Below are 18610 nucleotides of genomic sequence, written 5' to 3' on the forward strand. Positions count from 1 at the left end.
GGACCAAGGTTCGATTCCCCACTGGGTCACTGTCTGTGCGGAGTCTGCACATTCTCCCCATGTGTGCGTGGGTTTCCTCCGGGTGCTCCGGTTTCCTCCCACAGTCCAAAGACGTGCAGGTTAGGTGGATTGGCCAAGATAAATTGCCCTTAGTGACCAAAAAGGTTAGGAGGGGGTTTTTGTGTGCATCCTACAGGGATAGGGTGGAAGTGAGGACTTAAGTGGGCTGGTGCAGACTTGATGGGCCGAATGGCCGCCTTCTGCATTGTATGTTCTATGTTCCTTATACCAACCACATTCAATGACAGTGATAATGGGGGGGGTCATAAATATTCAGTCGTCACCAACAAATCAAATACAAAATTTAGGTGGAGTATCTTTACACCGAGAATTGTGAGAATTCTTTGATCCAGAATGTCCCTCCTTCATTAAGAGCGAGCCTTACCTGTCTCCAGTGTTTCTTAGGCCTTCAACAGTCTATTCTTCCATGGGGACTTTAACTCCCATCATTTTACAGGAGTACTACTGAAATATTCAAATGAGATTATCTCAAGGTCAGCTTGGTTTTGCAGAAATGCACAGAAGGCCAGGATTGTTGGTCACATAGGAGGAAGCTACTGGATGTGGGTGTCATAATATGCACTCATGTTCATAATGAGATACAGACAGGCAGTGATGGACACACACAGGAACCAATTACCACACAGAATACAGAACAACCAATCACCAGGCAGGACACTACAGGGTACATTACCAGTATAAAACACACGAGGCAGGAAGGCTCGGCCTCTTCGTACTGGTGATAGCTGTAGCAATAATCAGGGTGCAATGTACAGTCAGCACCTACTACACATGGCACAGAGCAAGTCTGGGCAAGCCAGACCAGGGTTAGCAAGCTTAGATTAATAGAGTGTCGACCCACAGCGAACAGTGTACATTACTCGGCAAGTTCAATAAAGCAGTGTTGAACCATCTACAGCGTTGGAAGCCTGTTTTCAAGTGATACTGCATCGAGTTGCAATCCATGTTAATCCAACATATATAACACATCATGGTACCAGGAAACTATTAACTCTAACGGACCTACCTCGAGTAAATCTGAAACGACCGTAAAGCAAGTAGCAAACAGCCAGCGGTATGGAAAAGATCCAGGCCCCTCCGTAGCCCCGGATCTCCGGCAACCTCGGCGCCAACTGGAGGGTCTTCAGACAGAAGTTCCTCCTACACCTCGCGGCATCCGACCTTGAGGAAGCATCAGATGCCAGGAAAATCGCGCTGCTCCTTTCGACGGCGGGGGATCACGCCATCCACATCTTTAACTCGCTCACGTTTCCCAAGGAGAAGATAAAGCAAAGTCCCAGACCATTCTGCAGAAATTCGACAGCCACTGTGAAGTCGAGGTGAATGAAAGCTTTGAACGGTACATCTTCCAACAGAGGCTTCAGGTAAGGACGAACCTTTTCACTCCTTTTTGACCCATCTCCGCATCTGAGCGCAGTCATGTAACTATGACTCGACTACTGACTCCCTGATCCGGAATCAGATAGTTTTCGGGGTCCACTCCGACTCCCTGCGGGAGCAGCTCCTTAAAATCAAACGTATGACCCTCCCAATCACCATCGAAACGTGCGTTGCTCATGAACATGTCAAAAATCGTTACTCCCACATCAAGGCGGCAGAAATGGCAAAACTAGCCTCCCACGAGGCAGAAACTGGACAAGCCATCGCTAGGCTGCAGGGCCTGAGCATTGAGGAGAGTGGCCGTTTTGCGGGTTTCAGTGGCCGTTTTACGGGGTGTCTTTCCACGAGGCCCCATGCAGGCGCACCGCGACTGGGAGGACAATGCGCACCGAAAACCCCACTTCGCATGTGCGAACGCCGGCCGACCACACTGCGCAGTGTTGCTCTTTTAACCTTAGTCTATTTGCTCTGTTTAGGTCACCTTTGCTCATGAGTCGCCAGGTATCTTTATGATACCGCCACGTGGTTCAAGTTCAGGTTATGATTAATAATACAGCACACCGCTTAGTAAGGATTAAAACAACGGTCATTTATTATATACAACAAGCAATATTAATACCCTAATCCTACTTTCTATATAATAAACCTATCACTACTGGCCAATACTTAACTTAGGAAGAGCCCACCAGGTCAGGGAAACGAATGGCTTGTCCAATCAAATCTGGCCCGCGGGATTCAAAAGGCTGCTACAGGTCAGTGGCTAGGTGTCTCTACCGGATAGCGATCGCTGGATTCAAACTTACACTTGCCGGTGGCTGGTCTTGCGAAGGTCTCGAGCAGGCGAAGATGAGAGAGAGCAAGATCTGAACTTGGACCTTCACTTTTATAGGGCCCATGAGCTTCCCGCCTCCCGGGGCGGCCCTTGACCCTGAGTCCCAAGTGATTGGATCTGTCCCCAATCTCTGGGGTCGATGTGTCCAATGGTGAGGCGATTCCTCGATCGGTGGGTGGTCGCTCACCTGCCTTTGTTTCGGCCACTGCAGGCGCCGACAGGTCTGGCCCGGTATTCAATTGCTAATATGTTGCAATTGTTCCCGGGGATAGCCGATTTAACTGTGGATGTCTGAATAGATGGGCTGCAAACAGTCCTGAATGCAACTGTGAATACCTGGGTTGATGGGCTGTTGATAGCCCTGAGTATCGATCTGGGCTACCTTCCCAGAGCCGAATATGCAAAACTGTCTGCAGCTGCCTGCTTGTGTCTTCTTGGCTGCTTTTCCCTGCAGTCTTTTGGGTTAGCCGTTTTAAACTGGGTTTTGGCCAGATTAATCGGAACGCAGCCATTTTACATGGCTACAGCAGGCGCGAAGGCGCACGGAACGCACTGACATCAGTGTCATGACGTGCCAAAATTGTGGCTTCGCCCATTTAAAGCGGCAATGCCCAACCAAAGGAAGGCGATGTCTACAATGTGGAACGCCTGGGCATTATGCGGCCTTATGCAGGTCCGCTCCACCGGTCAAAAGCCAGCGATCCCAGCAGCAATGCAGACCTGTCCACTGCATACAGCAAGGCATGCAGGATTCCGATCCCGAAAGCCCAACGGACCCAAATGATGACTGCCTCGAGTCTCCATATCAGGTGGGCATTATCTCCACACTTGAGAATGTCTCCTCCACTAATGCAAAGCGCCTCTCAATCCTAAGTGTGGATTCTGGTGACGAATGGCGCGCTGTCGTTAAAGTGAATCAGTGCAGAATCCAATTCAAACTGGACACTGGTGCGTCTGCAAACCTCACATCCCGGGCAGACCTCGACAGCATCCGAGACCAACCCAAAGTTCTTCCGCCAGCCTGCCAGCTCCTTGATCACAATGGCAATGCCATAGCTGCTAGTGGATCGTGTCATCTAGTTGTATCCCACAAGGCAATCACGGCGACGTTAAGATTCGAGATTGTCAGGCCTGACAAAGCATCCCTGCTCGGTGCCCGTGCATGTAAACTCCTTAATCTGGTACAGCGAATCCATGCCATGTCCTCTGCACCTCCGACTGCCTCATCTCATGTGAATCTACAGGCTGACACAGACGACATCCCCACGCAATATCCCGATGTGTTCGATGGGATGGGCACGCTCCCGTATCGCTACAAAATACTACTCAAGCCGGATGCCACCCCATTCATTCATGCACCACGCAGGGTGCCGGCTCCTCTAAAGGATCGTTTAAAAGCGCAGCTGCAAGAGCTCCAAAGCTAGGGCATCATTTCAAGGGTCACGGAACCAACAGACAGGGTCAGCTCCATGGTCTGCGCGAAGAAGCCCTCAGGCGAAATACGAATCTGTATCGATCCCAAAGACTTCAATCGCAACTTCATGAGGGAGCACTACCCGATCCTGAAGCGGGAAGAATTAATCTCTGAGATGGCGCACGCCGAATTCTTTACCAAGCTGGACGCCTCACTTGGTTTCTGGCAGACACAACTGGATGACTCCAGCAGGAAGCTCTGCACGTTTAACACTCCTTTCGGTAGGTACTGTTACAACCGCATGCCTTTCGGTATCATTTCAGCCTCCGAAGTCTTTCACCGCATAATGGAGCAACTGATGGAGGGCATCGAGGGTGTGCGAGTCTATGTGGATGACGTGATAATCTGGTCCACGACCCCTGAGGAGCACATAGATCGGCTGAAAGGCCTTTAAAAGGGTCCGTGAGAATGGCCTCAAGCTAAACAGAACCAAATGCTCATTTGGTCTGTCATCAATCAAATTTCTGGGTGACCAAATATCCCAGCAGGGTGTGCAACCTGATTCCGACAAAGTAATGGCAATCAATGCCATGAAGACCCCCGAGGACAAAAGGGTGGTACTACGTTTCCTGGGGATGGTGAATTTTCTGGGTAAATTCATTCCCAACATGGCATCCCACACCACAGCCCTCCGGCATCTAGTAAAAAATACCACAGTATTCAGGTGGACACCAACACATCAAGCGGAGTGCATGGAGCTCAAGGCAAAGCTCACCACGGCCCCAGTCCTGGCGTCCTTTGACCCAACCAAGGAAACAAAAATCTCCACGGACGCAAGCCAGGACGGCATTGGTGCGGTGCTCCTCCAGAAAGATGACTCCTCGTCCTGGGCTCCAGTGGCATACGCATCCAGGGCCATGACTCCGACCAAGCAAAGGTACGCACAGATTGAGAAGGATTGCCTGGGTCTCCTAACAGGAATCGTTAAATTCCACGATTACGTATACGGTCTGCCAAAGTTCACGGTGGAAACAGACCACAGACCCTTAGTCCACATCATCCAGAAGGATGTAAATGAGATGACGCCCCGGGCACAGCGCATTCTTCTGCCACTCCGCCGATATGATTTCGACCACGTCTACACACCAAGCAAGGAGCTGATAATCGCGGATGCCCTATCCAGATCCATCACCACGCCCTGCGAACATGTAGACTTCATTCGCCAAATTGAGGTACAGGTGCAGATGTGCGCCAGCAACCTCCCGGCCATTGATGAACATGTCGTCCAGATACGAGCAGAAGCTGCCAAAGACCCTCTGCTGCAAAGGGTAATGCACCACCTCGCAAATGGGTGGCGCAAGGGGCAATGCCCCCAGTTTTTTAATGTCAAGGATGATTTGACGGTTGTTGAAGGGATCATTCTGAAACTGGATCGAATTGTTATCCCCCCACAGCATGCAGGCCATGGTGCTCAAGCAGATCCATGAGGGTCACCTTGGAGTCGAGAAATGCCAACTAAGAGCTCGACAGGCAGTTTACTGGCCTGGGATCAGCCAGGACATCTCCAACATGGTCCTCAATTGCACTACATGCCAGAGATTCCAACCATCTCAGCCCAAGGAGGCGCTCCAACAACATGAGCTCGTGACCTTTCCGTGGTCCAAGGTGGGAATAGACCTCTTTCACGCAAATGGGCGTGACTATGTACTTCTGATCGATTACCTTTCGAACTACCCAGAAGTTGTGAAGCTGTCGGACCTTACGTCAAAATCAGTCATCAAGGCCTGCAAGGAGACGTTTGCCAGGCACGGTATACCACTCACAGTGATGAGCGACAGCGGTCCATGTTTCCACAGCCAAGAGTGGTCCAACTTTGCACAATCCTACCACTTCAAATATGTCACATCCAGTCCCCATTACCCGCAGTCAAACGGGAAGGTGGAAAAAGGGGTCCACATTGTCAAGTAGCTGCTCCGCAAGGATGCAGACACTGCATCTGATTTTAACCTTGCACTGTTGGCATACAGGGCAACCCTCTGTCGACTGGTCTGACTCCGGCTCAACTACTCATGAATCACAACCTGCGGACAACTGTTCCAGCCATCCACGTTCCAGACCTTGATCACCTCACGGTGTTAAGAAAAGTGCAGCGACTCAGGGACCAGCAGAAGATCACGTATGATGCTCATGCCACTGATTTGCCTGTGCTGGCTCCAGAAGATGTTGTTCGCATCAAGCTGCCTGAGGGAGGTTGGTCAACCCCAGCTGTTGTTGTTCGACAGGCTGCCCCTGGTCTTTCGTTGTTCACATGGCTGATGGCTCCATTCTCAGGCGCAACAGAAGGGCACTGCGCAAGGTTGCATGCCCACGACCACCTGGCCACACCCCTCCGTATGTCGAGACGCCTCCTCCGGACATTTCAAACCACGAGCCCGCCAATCTGGCAGCAAACCCGCCTGTCGAGACGCCGGCGTCCTCTCGTCACCCCTGAGGCGGTCGACAAGAATCCGTCGCCCACCACAAAAACTGGACTTATAGACTTTAACTGTGTAAATTTTGTTCACCTTGTTCTGTATATGCACGATAGACACCTTCCCATGTTTCTATGTTCACTCACTCACCATTTTGCACATAGTCACACATGTAAATACAAGCACACAGCCACAAGCATCCAAAATTTATTTAAAAAGGGGCGATGTCATAATATGCAGTCATGTTCATAATGAGATACAGACAGGCAGTGATGGACACACACAGGAACCAATCACCACACAGAATACAGAACAACCAATCACCAGGCAAGACACTACAGGGTACATTACCAGTATAAAACACACAAGGCAGGAAGGCTCGGCCTCTTCATACTGGTGATAGCTGTAGCAACAGTCAGGGTGCAATGTACAGTCAGCACCTACTACACATGGCACAGAGCAAGTCTGGGTAAGCCAGACCAAGGTTAGCAAGCTTAGATTAATAGAGTGTCGACCCACAGCGAACTGTGTACAATACTCGGCAAGTTCAATAAAGCAGTGTTGAACCATCTACAGCGTTGGAAGCCTGTTTTCAAGTGATACTGCATCGAGTTGCAGTCCGTGTTAATCCAACATATACAACACATCAGTGGGAAGGGCATGTATTTAGGCAGGATGATGGTATCCCGGAGCCTGGTCACCATCCCGCTGTCGGAATTAAGTTTTGGGCTGGAAGGCCCATGGTCAACTTACCCACCCTGCCGCTTATTGAGGCCCTTAAGTAGCCAAATAATGACCACTTAAGAGCCTCATCCCACCGCCGCTGGTATTAGCCCCGCTGCGGGTCAGCCTGTTGCCCTGAAATATACATGGCTGCTAGCTTGTTATTGTGGGTGGGGTGTCCCTCGATCAAAGGTACTTGATGCCTGATTGAGGGACTGGACATGAGAAGGTGGGGGAACCTGCTGTGAGCTGCCCCTCCACAATATCTGTGGCCTGGGTCACTTTGCGATCCTGGGGCTCCTGTCGGTGCCTGTCATTCCAGCAGCAGCTATGGCATGCCAATTGACGCCAATAAGTACAAGAGCTGCCAGTCTCTAATTGGTTTGTAGCTCTGGGTAGGCAAATCTTCTGCCCCGGGTTCATGATGCCAGGAGCTGGCCCACCACTGGCTGTACCACTGCCTCATTGGCTTGTGGTTTTGCGGGCCTTCCCGAAAAGAGGCTCCCCAGCTAGTAGGCGAAACCCCCCCTCCACCAACACCTGAGTAGCGTCCAAACGTCCAGCTTTCTCCTTCGATCCTATTATGTCATTGCTTTTTACATTGAAAAGCCAATCTCATCCCAGCTTCTGCATCTTCCATACAAGCCTCAGATGTAAAGCAGTCCACATAGAATCATATAGCTGAGAAGTAGGCCATTCGGCCCACGTGTTTGTGCTGGCTCTTTGAAAGATCTATCTAATTAGCTCCACGACTCTTTTTCCCCATAGCCCTTAAAATTGTTCTTCATCAAATATATATCCAATTCATTTTTGAAAGTAGCTATTGACATTCTTTCCTTCACCCTTTCAAGCAATACATTAAGGTCATGACTATTTGCTGCATAAAACAATTAATATTTGCCCTCTGATTTACCATTCAATGCTTAAAGAGTTAATAAAAGCATGAAACCACCATGATTACCTACACTATTATTATTATTAGATTATTAGTGAGGTTATTATTGACATTATTTCACAGAAATAGGTCATAAAAATATGATTACAAAGAAAATGGAATATGTGATTAAAATGTACTAAATGACCAGTGTTATCAAATAAAGATTAAATAAAACAAAAAAGAACCTCTATCCACCTTTTAATTACAGGTAACACTGGAAAAACACAGTACGAAATCACAAACAGAACTTGGAAAAACACATTCGGTTATAACCAGCTCTTCGCAGGTCCATGTCATTTTAATGGGTCCAGCAATAAATAAGGTACATAATGTTTATGTCTGGGGATTTTTCACATGTTGGCCGAGGAAGTGCGGTACTTTGTATTGTCTTTGCAGTGACAGTGGGCGTGATTTAACAGAAATGAGACAAAGTCCCGTGTCGAGCGCGTTTAGCAGGGTGTTTCCCGGCGCTTGCAGTGCCTAGAGCATCCCCGCTATTTAACAAGGCTCTGCTTTATTTTGGGGCATCGCGAGGAACACTCAGCCGAAGTCATAGTTAGTCCCATTTCCTGCACTAACGAGCTCCACGCACCAGTGCATGAGGAGATTGGAATGATACCCTGATCTCTAGCCCGCCCACCACGGCCTCGGGACCAACCCAACACCCCAATAAGGGGGTCATTCAACCCCTTGCACCCCTTCTCATAAGGGCAGGACACAATTCCTGGCATGGGCAAAATACCACCCAGGCACCTTGGCACTGCCAGACTGGCAGTCTCAGGGTTCCCAGGTGACACTGTCAGGGTGCTAGACTGGCAGTGCCCAGGTGGCATCGGGTTGCCAGAGTACCACCCTGCCAAGAGCCCAGCTACCAAGGGCCCCCAATCGCCGGGGAGACCCCCCCCCACAAGTGGCTGTACTCCTGGACCAGTACTAAACAGTGCCCGCTTGGGGTCTCCAGCGCGTGGCAGTTAGAACCCACTCCTTGGGTAAACTTGAGTGATTGCACACTTGAATATGCAAATTTAGGCCCCACCCATTGTGAGCGGGAGGCCGATAAATCTCCCGAGAGGCTTTGTCGAGTCCCGAGTTGGGCACGGTGCGGCCAGTATATAGCGGCCAGTAATTATTTCAGTTTTCTGTCCTGTTAATAGGAAGCAATATAAAGTTGAAACTTTCGGTTTCAAAAGCTCCTGGGATTAGGACACAATTTCAAAGCGATTTATTTTGCTGGACAGAGGAGAAGAAGTGGTTACTCAAATTAGTTTTGTGTAGCACTGGATGTAAGGAGGATGGGTACTGTAGACTCAGTGACAGTATCTACTTAAAATTTCCTTAGTAATAATCCTGGGTAGTAAATTTACCCTTGCAGACATAAGGGCACTTTAGCCAGCAACTGGCTATAGCTCCATTCTGGAGCTCCATTCTGTTATCTCTATACCCAGCTCTACTGAGTCTTACTTTCCACTGCTGAAGCTGCTCATGACTTTGGGATCGTCTGGGAGAGAAAACCCAACCCGGAAACCCATTAATATTTCCTAACAAGCGACTGTTTTAATTCCACACCCCGCGCATTCAACCCTCACCTCTAGTAACAAGTGCGAGGAGCTCATCGGTTCCTTCATCGCCAAGATAGAAACCTTTGGAGTAATTTTCACCTGGCTAGTTCTCTGTTCACATTGAAAAAAATGTTGATCCATTGGGGAGAAATTTCCTCCTGCTCTCCTGGCTCCCAAAGACATTTTGGCTTGCTGCTGGCCCTCTGTGCATTCCCGCTGGGATTCCCTTCACTCTGCTTCACGGAGGAGCTGCTCTATTTCACCAATCACATTCAAATGGGGCCCAAACATAAGAAATGGAGTCAGCGAGACCCTTGGTATAAGTTAGCTGAGATGGCACAAGGCTGAAGGTAAATCCTGGATATGACAAACGCTAGGCACCAAGTTTCCATCAGTTACCTTGGGGTAGCACCTGAATGTCCCTCAAACATGGTCCATGATGTCGGAAGGCAGGCAAATGGCATTCTCATACTACGAGTCACCAAGTTTATGGAGTGTTGGAAGTGAAGTCTGAATTTTCAAATCAAAATCCGGGAATGGGCACTTCTAAAATGGTGTCAGAAATATATTTTTTACCCCCTTTGGTGGAGCACAGGTATCAAAGATAGCACGGGCAGCACGGTAGCTCAGTGGTTAGCACTGTTGCTTCACAGCGCCAGAGTCCCAGGTTCGATTCCCGGCTTGGGTCACTGTCTGTGCGGAGTGTGCACTTTCCCCCCGTGTTTGCGTGGGTTTCCTCCGGGTGCTTCAGTTCCTCCCACATGTCTCGAAAGACGTGCTGTTAGGTGAATTGGACACTCTGAATTCTCCCTCTGTGACCCGAACAGGCGCCGGAATGTGGCGACTAGGGGATTTTCGCAGTAACTTTGTAGCGGTGTTAATGTAAGCCTACTTGTGACACCAATAAAGATTTTTAAAAAACCACAGTGAAATGGGTGCCTACCATTTCACGGAAACTGTCAATGCAATCTGAGGTGTTCTGGCCCATATTTACTTCAAGATAAATTATAATATGATCACATGATACATATCAATAAAGAAGGCCATCCAGCTAATGCAGACTATCTATTCAGAACTTTTTATATGAAACTCCCCACATCAAGCAAACAAAAGATACTGAATTGAATTTATCAGGATAAAGAAAATATTGGTGGATTGTAACATATGGTGCCAATAAAATAATAGATTTATACATGTAAGATATCAAACCAGGCAAAGTTAACACCATCCTCCAATTAATTGGCTAGATTAATATTTTCAGTGAATTGTAAACCATACAGTGATAGTAGCTCTAATAAAAACCTGTATAAAGTCGAAGATGACTCATTGTGTGCTTCTGAGCAGGAACAGGCCTATTCAAGTCCTTTTTGTGCAGAATAATCTAATTGCAGCCAGGCTGCAGTAAGAGTTGCAATTCGGCAGCGAGCCACCGCTGGCAGCGGGATATGAAAATTTCCACTGCCGAGGAAAACTTGGCTGAGGAGGTGAAGAATTCACCCCATTGTCTTCCATACCAAACTCCCTTCACCGAGCCACCAATTTCATCCCCCTCCCTAACCATTGTCTGAGGCTGAATCAAACTGATCACAACCTTGGTGTCCTAGTTGACCTAAGCTGAACTTCCAAACCCATATCTTCTCAGTCACCAAGACTGCCTATTTGCAGCTCCATAATATCAGTCATCTCCATCTCTTCCTCCGCCCATCAGCCTCTCACCTTTGTCTTTCTCACCCGAAGTTTTACTGCCCATGGTCTGACTTTTGCCACTCCCACTCATCCACCACCTCTATGCCTGGCAATCCGCATCGCCTCATGATCCAGAAAGTCCTTCTGATCCTTCTGTTCAGAGTTCATTATTGCCTCCCCTCTGCAACTTCAAACCCGATACACCCCCCCACCGTGATCTCTGTTATTCTCCAATTCTGCTCTTTTGTGCAATGCAATTTCCATTGCCTCACCATTGACAGCAGTGCTTTCATCTGTCAGGTTCCTAACTTCTGGAATTTTCTCCCTAAGCCTCTCCATGCCTCTACCTCTCTCACCTTTAAGACATTTGTTAAAGCAAGATTTTGGCCACCAGCCTCAATGTTTGTCTTGGTGTCAAGCTTTGCTGGACAATAATACTGTGAAGTGTCCTGCATCTCTTACTCTGCAAGTTGTTATTTTACAATGTTTCACACTGTTTTCTTTTTTACATGGAAGCTCAGAGATGATTCTCAAAAGAAAGTTAAGATGGGTGAGGATCCAAAGGGGCAGCTGTTGGAAAGACCAGGAGTGGAACCGTGTTTGACAGAGATTGCTTTTACTGAACCATGCAATACGGAGGCCAGCACATCATCCAGTAAAAGTAAGTTATGTGATTTTAAAGTAAGACCAAACTTTCTTCTGGGATCTCATTGAAACGTGCAATATTCTGAAGGGGCTTGACATTGTAGGCACTGAGAGATTGTCCCCCCTCGCTGAGGAATCCAGAACACCAGGGTGCAATCTCGTAACAAGGGGTCAATCATTTGGGAATGAGATGAGAACAAATTTCTTCACTTTAGTGGGTAGTGAATCTTTGGAATTGTCTGCTCCAGAGGCTGTGGATGCTCCATTGTTGACTATAGTTAGAGCTGGGATAGACAGATCTTTGGTCTCATGGGAAGTCGGGGGATATGGGGAATGGCAACAAAATTGAGTTTAAGCACAAGATCAGCCTTCATTGTATTGAACGTTGGAGCAGGCTGTAGCCGCTGTATGTTCTGCTCCTAATTCTTATATTTCTATTGTGGAACTAAATATCTTTCTTTTCCAGTTTTCCATTTTAAAAAATAAATCATAAAACGTATAAATACCCACAGGATGTGAATTAAACTCTTTTTATAAATATATTTAACATCCTTTCATCTCATTTGAATTTTATTGCTTTGTAGAATTTGAGCTTTTATTATTTGGCCTCAAGGTAAGATAGCAGATATGTTAATAGCAGAACAACGGTCAGTGCTCTGTGAAAACAAAACTTAAGACAGGAATAGGTTTTGCTTTCACAGAACGCTGACCCTTGTTCTGCTATTAATAGTCTGCACGTTCTCCCCGTGTCTGCGTGGGTTTTCTCCAGGTGCTCCAGTTTCCTCCCACAAGTCACGAAAGACAGGTGATTTGGACATTCTGAATTCTTCCTCGTTGTACCCGAGCTGGCGCCGCAGTGTGACAACTAGGGGATTTTCACTGTAACTTCATTGCAGTATTAATGTAAGCCTACTTGTGACAATAATAAAGATTATTATTATTTTTTTAAAATACATTCAGCTATCTACTTTTAAGCCACTATCACAACCTTCTTTAGTTCCTGACACTACCATTTATCGGCCCTTTGTCTTGTGTTCCATAACATCTTGTCAAATCTCTCCTGAGCTCCCACCTAACCCTCAGAACTCAAAGAATTCTAATAAATTTCCCTTTCATAAATCCTGGTGACTCTGCTTGATTGTGTTATGATTTTCTAAGGCTGGGTTTTCCCTCGCCAGATGCAGCTGGCCATTGGTCATCGGCAGGTTCTTCCTGTCTCACCAAAGTCTACCGACTTTTGAGTGTCTTGCCACCACGCCGCCAGGGAAACCGCCGCAAGGGGCCGGGTTCGGCAGGATCTTCGGGAGGGGCTGAAAAATCCTGCCCCGTTTTCCTGCTATTATTTCCTTAGTGGATTCCAGCATGTTTCCAGTGACAGGTGTTGGGCTAACTGGCCTATAGTTTCTTTCTATCTGTCTCCTTTCTTTTTTGAATCGAGGTGTAACATTTGTGGTTTTCCAATTCGCTGAGGCCTTTGGAAGATTGCAACCAATGCAGCCACATCTGAGACCCTAGGATACAGGCCATCAGGTCCAGAGAACTTGTCAGTCTTTAGTCCCATTAGTTTTTCTAATAGTTTTTCTGTAGTGATAATTGTTTTAAGTTTCCCCCCTCCCTTTTGCTCCTTTATTTTCCACTATTAGTGAGATGCTTTCCGTATCCTCTACAGTGAAATATTTGTTCAAAGTGTCTGCCATATTTTTTGCTTCCCATTATTAATTCCCCAGTCTCATCCTATGTAATTATCGTTATTTAAGTGTAAAACATTAGTTTCAGACCCAGGTTTCTCACCTGAAAACTGAATATAAAATTCTCTTATGTTATGATTACTTTTTCTTTGAGGATCTTTTTCTATGAGATAATTAATTAATCAATCCTGTCTCGTTATATATTATCGGGTTTTAAATTACCTTTTGCTTGGTTGGTTCCACAATGTATTATACGCTCTACAAACTCGTCCTCAAGTCTGCCGTTGTCAGTTTAATTTGTCAAATCTATATGAAAATTACAATAGTTCACATTATTACTGGTACTTTCTTACAAGACTCCATTATTTCTTGATTTATATTCTGCCCTAAAGTATAGCTACTGTTAGGGGTTTGATAACCTACTCCCACCTTTGATTTTTTTCCTTTACTATTTCTTATCTCCACTCAAATTGATTATACATCATGGTCTCCTGAACCAAGATCATTTCTCACTACTATATAATCTCATCCTTGATGCAACCCCACCCCTCCACCTCCTTTTCCTTTCTTCCTATCCCTTTGAAATGTCAAATACCTTGGACTGTTCAGTTCCCAGCCATGGTCACCTTGCAACCATATCTCTTTAAGGCCATCCCTGCATTCCAAGGTTCATTTAGTTCACTTCCTACCATCCTGATAGTCACATGATGCAATGATAATGGCGTTGTTGACTAATCAAAACGATCAACCTTCATCAATTAGTGTGCAACAGACAGAGAAATGATATGAGAAAACCCCAGCATTAGAAAGCTTTGAGCACCATAGATTCAATATGACCTGTTCCTTTCAAGCATGCTATGCATACCCCTTGTCAGGGCTCAAATTATTAACTGTCAGGACATTCTATTTTACTGTGGCCATGATGAACTAACCCTCCTCATCCTTCTCAAGCTATCTGGAGCCTCCAACACAATGGATCATATCATTCTTCTCCACTGCCGTGTCCACCTGGCTGCATTCTTTTTTTAAAATATATTTTGATTAGAGTTTTTCCATTTTTACAAACAATATAACACACTCTTAAAAGAGGTAGGGTACAGTGTGATCAATGTCAGGAAGAAAACAACACAGCAAACCCAGCGCTTGCACATATACAAAAAGTAGAGAGGACAAGTAATAGGGTGGCGGAGGAGAGTGGGGGGAAGGATAAGGCCATGAAACCATAGCAAACTCGCACATCAAGTATATTAGAGGTGGTACTATATAACCTATGGAAAACCTTGTAGGAGTAAGTCAGAAGCTATGGAGCCTGAGTATTTGAGATAGGGGCATTGTTTTCCATACTTTTTGGAATGCATCTGATTTGGATCAGAGTATACAGGTTGGAAATTCCATTGGGATGCAATCCATAAGGCCGTATCAAATATCTTTTCCCTCATAGAGCAAAGCCCCAGTACGTCTAGCTGCCGCCAATACTCATGGCGACCCTTGAATTTATGAAAACAGATCATTACGGGCTGGTGCCATTGGTTGTCCCTCGGTCTCAGAGACTGGACTTAATGTGCCCTTTCTAATTCAATTGGCCCACCGTTAGTTGCTAAATTAAGAAAACGTGGTAGCCATCCCTCAAAGAATTTATCTTGGAGCTGACCATCAGCTCCTTCTGGCAAACTGACAATCCGGACATCTTCCTCCGGCCTCAGCTTTCTAGATCATCAAGGAATTTCCAAGGATTGTAAGCGGGCCTCTACCAAGGAAGTTGCACTTTCACCAGTATTAATTCTTTCCTCCACTTCATCAAAACTTTTACCAGCATTTTGCAGTTCTATAGTATGAACACTGATATTTTGTGCTAACAGACCAAGTTTCTCGACAATCACCTGAGTAGTAATAGAAGTCATCAGTTGTAATGTCTTTGAGAGTGCCTGATTGAGAGGCTGTTCGCTCACTAATTCGCCATGTTGAGGAGTCAGCTCCACCCCAGTCACTTCTGACTGCTCTTCTATGTCGATGGTTTTCTTACTATTTCTCGGCATTTTGTCACCAACGTTTAGCCATTAATATTACATAATATGGAATTCTCACTCCTGGATCAGTTACACACCAACTGTGTGAGCACGATAAATGAAAGGATTGTAGCCTGAGTTGCACCAGAGCTCACGGGAGAACAGCTATTCCCATGCTTGCATCACCCCTCCCCTGGATGCATTCTAATCTCTCCAGTCATAGCCAGGGGACCCACGTCTTTTCTACCTCCGGATTTGCATATTCCAATTCACTCCTGGATCGCTCCCATGTTCTACCATCCATAAACTTGAATCATCCAAAACTCTGCTGCCCATGCCCTCAGTTCTGGAATTCCCTCTTCAAATGTGTCAACCTCCCTGCCACTTTCTTCCTTTAAGGCACTCATTAAAACCCACCAATTTGATTAAGCTTTTGGCTATTTGCCCAATATATCCTTATGTGATCCAATGTCAAATTGTGTTTAACAGTAAAGTGGCTGGGGACCTTTAACTACATTACAGGCTTTGTACAAACACATTTTGTTGTGCAATATATGCTTGCTTCACAATTGTTTGCAATTGTTGCACAATTGAAGATTTTCAATTGGGTGGTGGGAGGCTAGATCAATGAGATCACCTCTGATTCTTCTAACTTCATCCAGTCTCCTCAGTTTCACCTCATGGGACAATCCTGCCATCCTAGGAATCAATCTGGTGAACTTTTGTTTCACTCCTTCCATGACAAATATATTCTTCCTTGAATAAGGGAGCCAGTATGTACGCAACAAGGCTCTATACAAATGCAGCAAGACATCTTTACTCTTGTGCTCAAATCTTCTTAAAATAGTGGCCAACATACAATTTGCCTTCCTACTTGCTCACTGCACTTGCTTTCAGTGGCTTATGAACAAGGACACCGAGGGGTGAATTCTCCACTGTCTAACGCCGGCAGCGAGATTCACAATCGAGCGTTGGACTAAAAACGAGCACCGATCCCGCCGTGATGTTATGGTCCTGGCTTTAACGGCCAGGTACCGCTCCTGTGGCACCAAGCAAAACTGCAATTTACATGGATTTAAATGCAATTAATGGGATGGAAAACGGATGCTTCACCCCTCCGCAATCTTCCAGCCCTCTCAGGCAGGAGTCATGTGAATTGGTGCAAGTACTTACGGCCTTATGTCAAGTGCCTGGACTGAGTGACCCTCTCAGGATCGGAATGAACCTGCAAGAGAAAAGACATGGGACACCATCTTCCGGCCACGCTGTGCCAGAAAGAAGCTCGCCGGAAAAGCAGCTCGCGAAGGTGCAGTGTGGCCGGTGAAAACCAGGAGACCCTCCTCACAATGCCTTGCGAGATTCAACACAGTCCCGTGAGACGTTACCAGGGGAATCCCGCCCACAATGCATCTGATCAGTTTTTGGCAAATCTGCACATTAGAGCGAGGCAGGAAGCATTACTCAAATGTGCAGATTCCCAAGGTACCTGAGGTTTTGGGATTCGATCCCTTCGCCTCGGGGACCTCGGACGAGTGCCGTTTGGTACTGGTCCCCACAAATGGAGACCAGACGGAATGGCATTCATGGGGGTCTCCAAGGGAATCGGAGGCCTCCAGCTGCATGCCCTTTGGGCAGGGTGGTTCCCTGGCACTGCGAGTGCCGGGAAACATGTGGCTAAACGCGCTTGCTCGGGAACTTTGTTCCCTTTTGGGAAGATCGCGCCCATGGAGTGAGGTCTTGGGAAGGATTGTTCTGTGGGTGAGGGGTGACTCACTTACTATGGGGCCATCTGCATTGCATTGGGTTCTCACTTATTTTTTGCATGCCGCTGCCCTCTCCTCTGCCTCCCCCGTGAGTTGCAGGGCCCTCTTCTCTGAGAGGGGTGTAGACCCGAATTTCTGCGATGCCCCCTCCTGTCTTCTGTTCCAGTGGCGATTATGGGCCGCATTATCCTTGGGGACACAGAAGGACATGGTGAGAAGCTGCGAGTTAGTTCTATGGGGGCGGGTCTGTAACCAGTGGCATGTGTGTGCAAGGCTCCTTGCCAAAAAAGACAATACATGCGTTGAGGTTTGGTGGAGGGTGGGTTGTAAAGCAGACGCAGGCAGCTGAGGTATTGTTGGCCTCTAGCGTATTGGGGGCTGATATAAGGAGTGAGGAATGGGAGTGATGTCAGGGGCACAGAGGTGGTGACTCACCCGAGTTGCCCTAAGTAGGTCATTCATCTTCTTCCTGCATTGCGTGCTGGTCCTCCTGGTGAGGCTGCCAGTCCCACCCTGGGAAAGAGGGTAGCCCTCCTCTCCTCAATGCCATCCAGCATTCACTCAATCTCTGACTCCCGGAATCTGGGAGCTAGTCTGCGTGCAGTCATCCTCTTGGCTGGAATAACAGTCTGTGGTGAGTGGAACACTTAAGAGCTGCTCCAGCTTGTCAGTCTTTTAGCGTAAATTCCAACATCAGCGAATCAGATCCCAATGAGGCCAGGAATCTATCGGGCTGCACTTGAGCAGCGTGCTGTCCCATTTGCATCACCTGAATTTCACCTGACTGGCCCTCCTAGTGGGAGCACAAATTACTCGCAATTCAAATCCAGTGGAGAGCTTAGTCTCCCAAACGGAGAATCCTGTCCCTAGGGGCAGCACGTTAGCACAAGCGGATAGCACTGTGGCTTAACAGCGCCAGGGTCCCATGTTCGATTCCCGCTGGGTCACTGTCTGTGCGGAGTCTGCACATTCTCCCCGTGTCTGCGTCGGTTTCTTCCTGGTGCTCCGGTTTCCTCCTACAGTCCAAAGACGTGCAGGTTAGGTGGATTGGCCATGATAAAATTGCCCTTAGTGACCAAAAAGGTTAGGAGGGGTTATTGGGTTACGTGGATAGGGTGGAAGTGAGGGCTTAAGTGGGTCGGTGCAGACTTAATGGGCCGAATGGCCGCCTTCTGCACTGTATGTTCTAGTGTCCCTTTGGACATCAGCAGTTCCCAATCTCTCACCATTTAAGAAATACTCCGCATTTCTGTTTTTCCTACCAAAGTGGATAACTTTATTTTTACATATTATATTCCACCTGCCATGTTCTTGCATGCTCTGTTGGCCTATCTTCACCCTTTTGAAGCCTCTCTACATTATAAGACCATTAGACATAGGAACAGAATTGGGCCATCCAGCCCATCGAGTCTGCTCTACCATTCA

The 18610-nt window shown here is 47.1% G+C and overlaps 1 protein-coding gene across 3 annotated transcripts in view; it reads left to right on the forward strand.

Annotated features, from left to right (window-relative positions):
- Nucleotides 1-18610, forward strand: part of LOC140410602 (protein LYRIC-like) — a 154448-nt gene that overhangs the window by 129013 nt on the left and 6825 nt on the right. For all 3 annotated transcript variants that reach the window (XM_072498890.1, XM_072498889.1, XM_072498891.1), the window contains exons 10-11: nt 8047-8160; nt 11600-11744. In XM_072498890.1, the coding sequence (XP_072354991.1) occupies nt 8047-8160; nt 11600-11744 (259 nt within the window). The remainder of the gene's footprint in view (nt 1-8046; nt 8161-11599; nt 11745-18610) is intronic.

Source organism: Scyliorhinus torazame, chromosome 4 (assembly GCF_047496885.1).
Source record: "Scyliorhinus torazame isolate Kashiwa2021f chromosome 4, sScyTor2.1, whole genome shotgun sequence".
NCBI classification, from domain to species: Eukaryota; Metazoa; Chordata; class Chondrichthyes; order Carcharhiniformes; family Scyliorhinidae; genus Scyliorhinus; species Scyliorhinus torazame.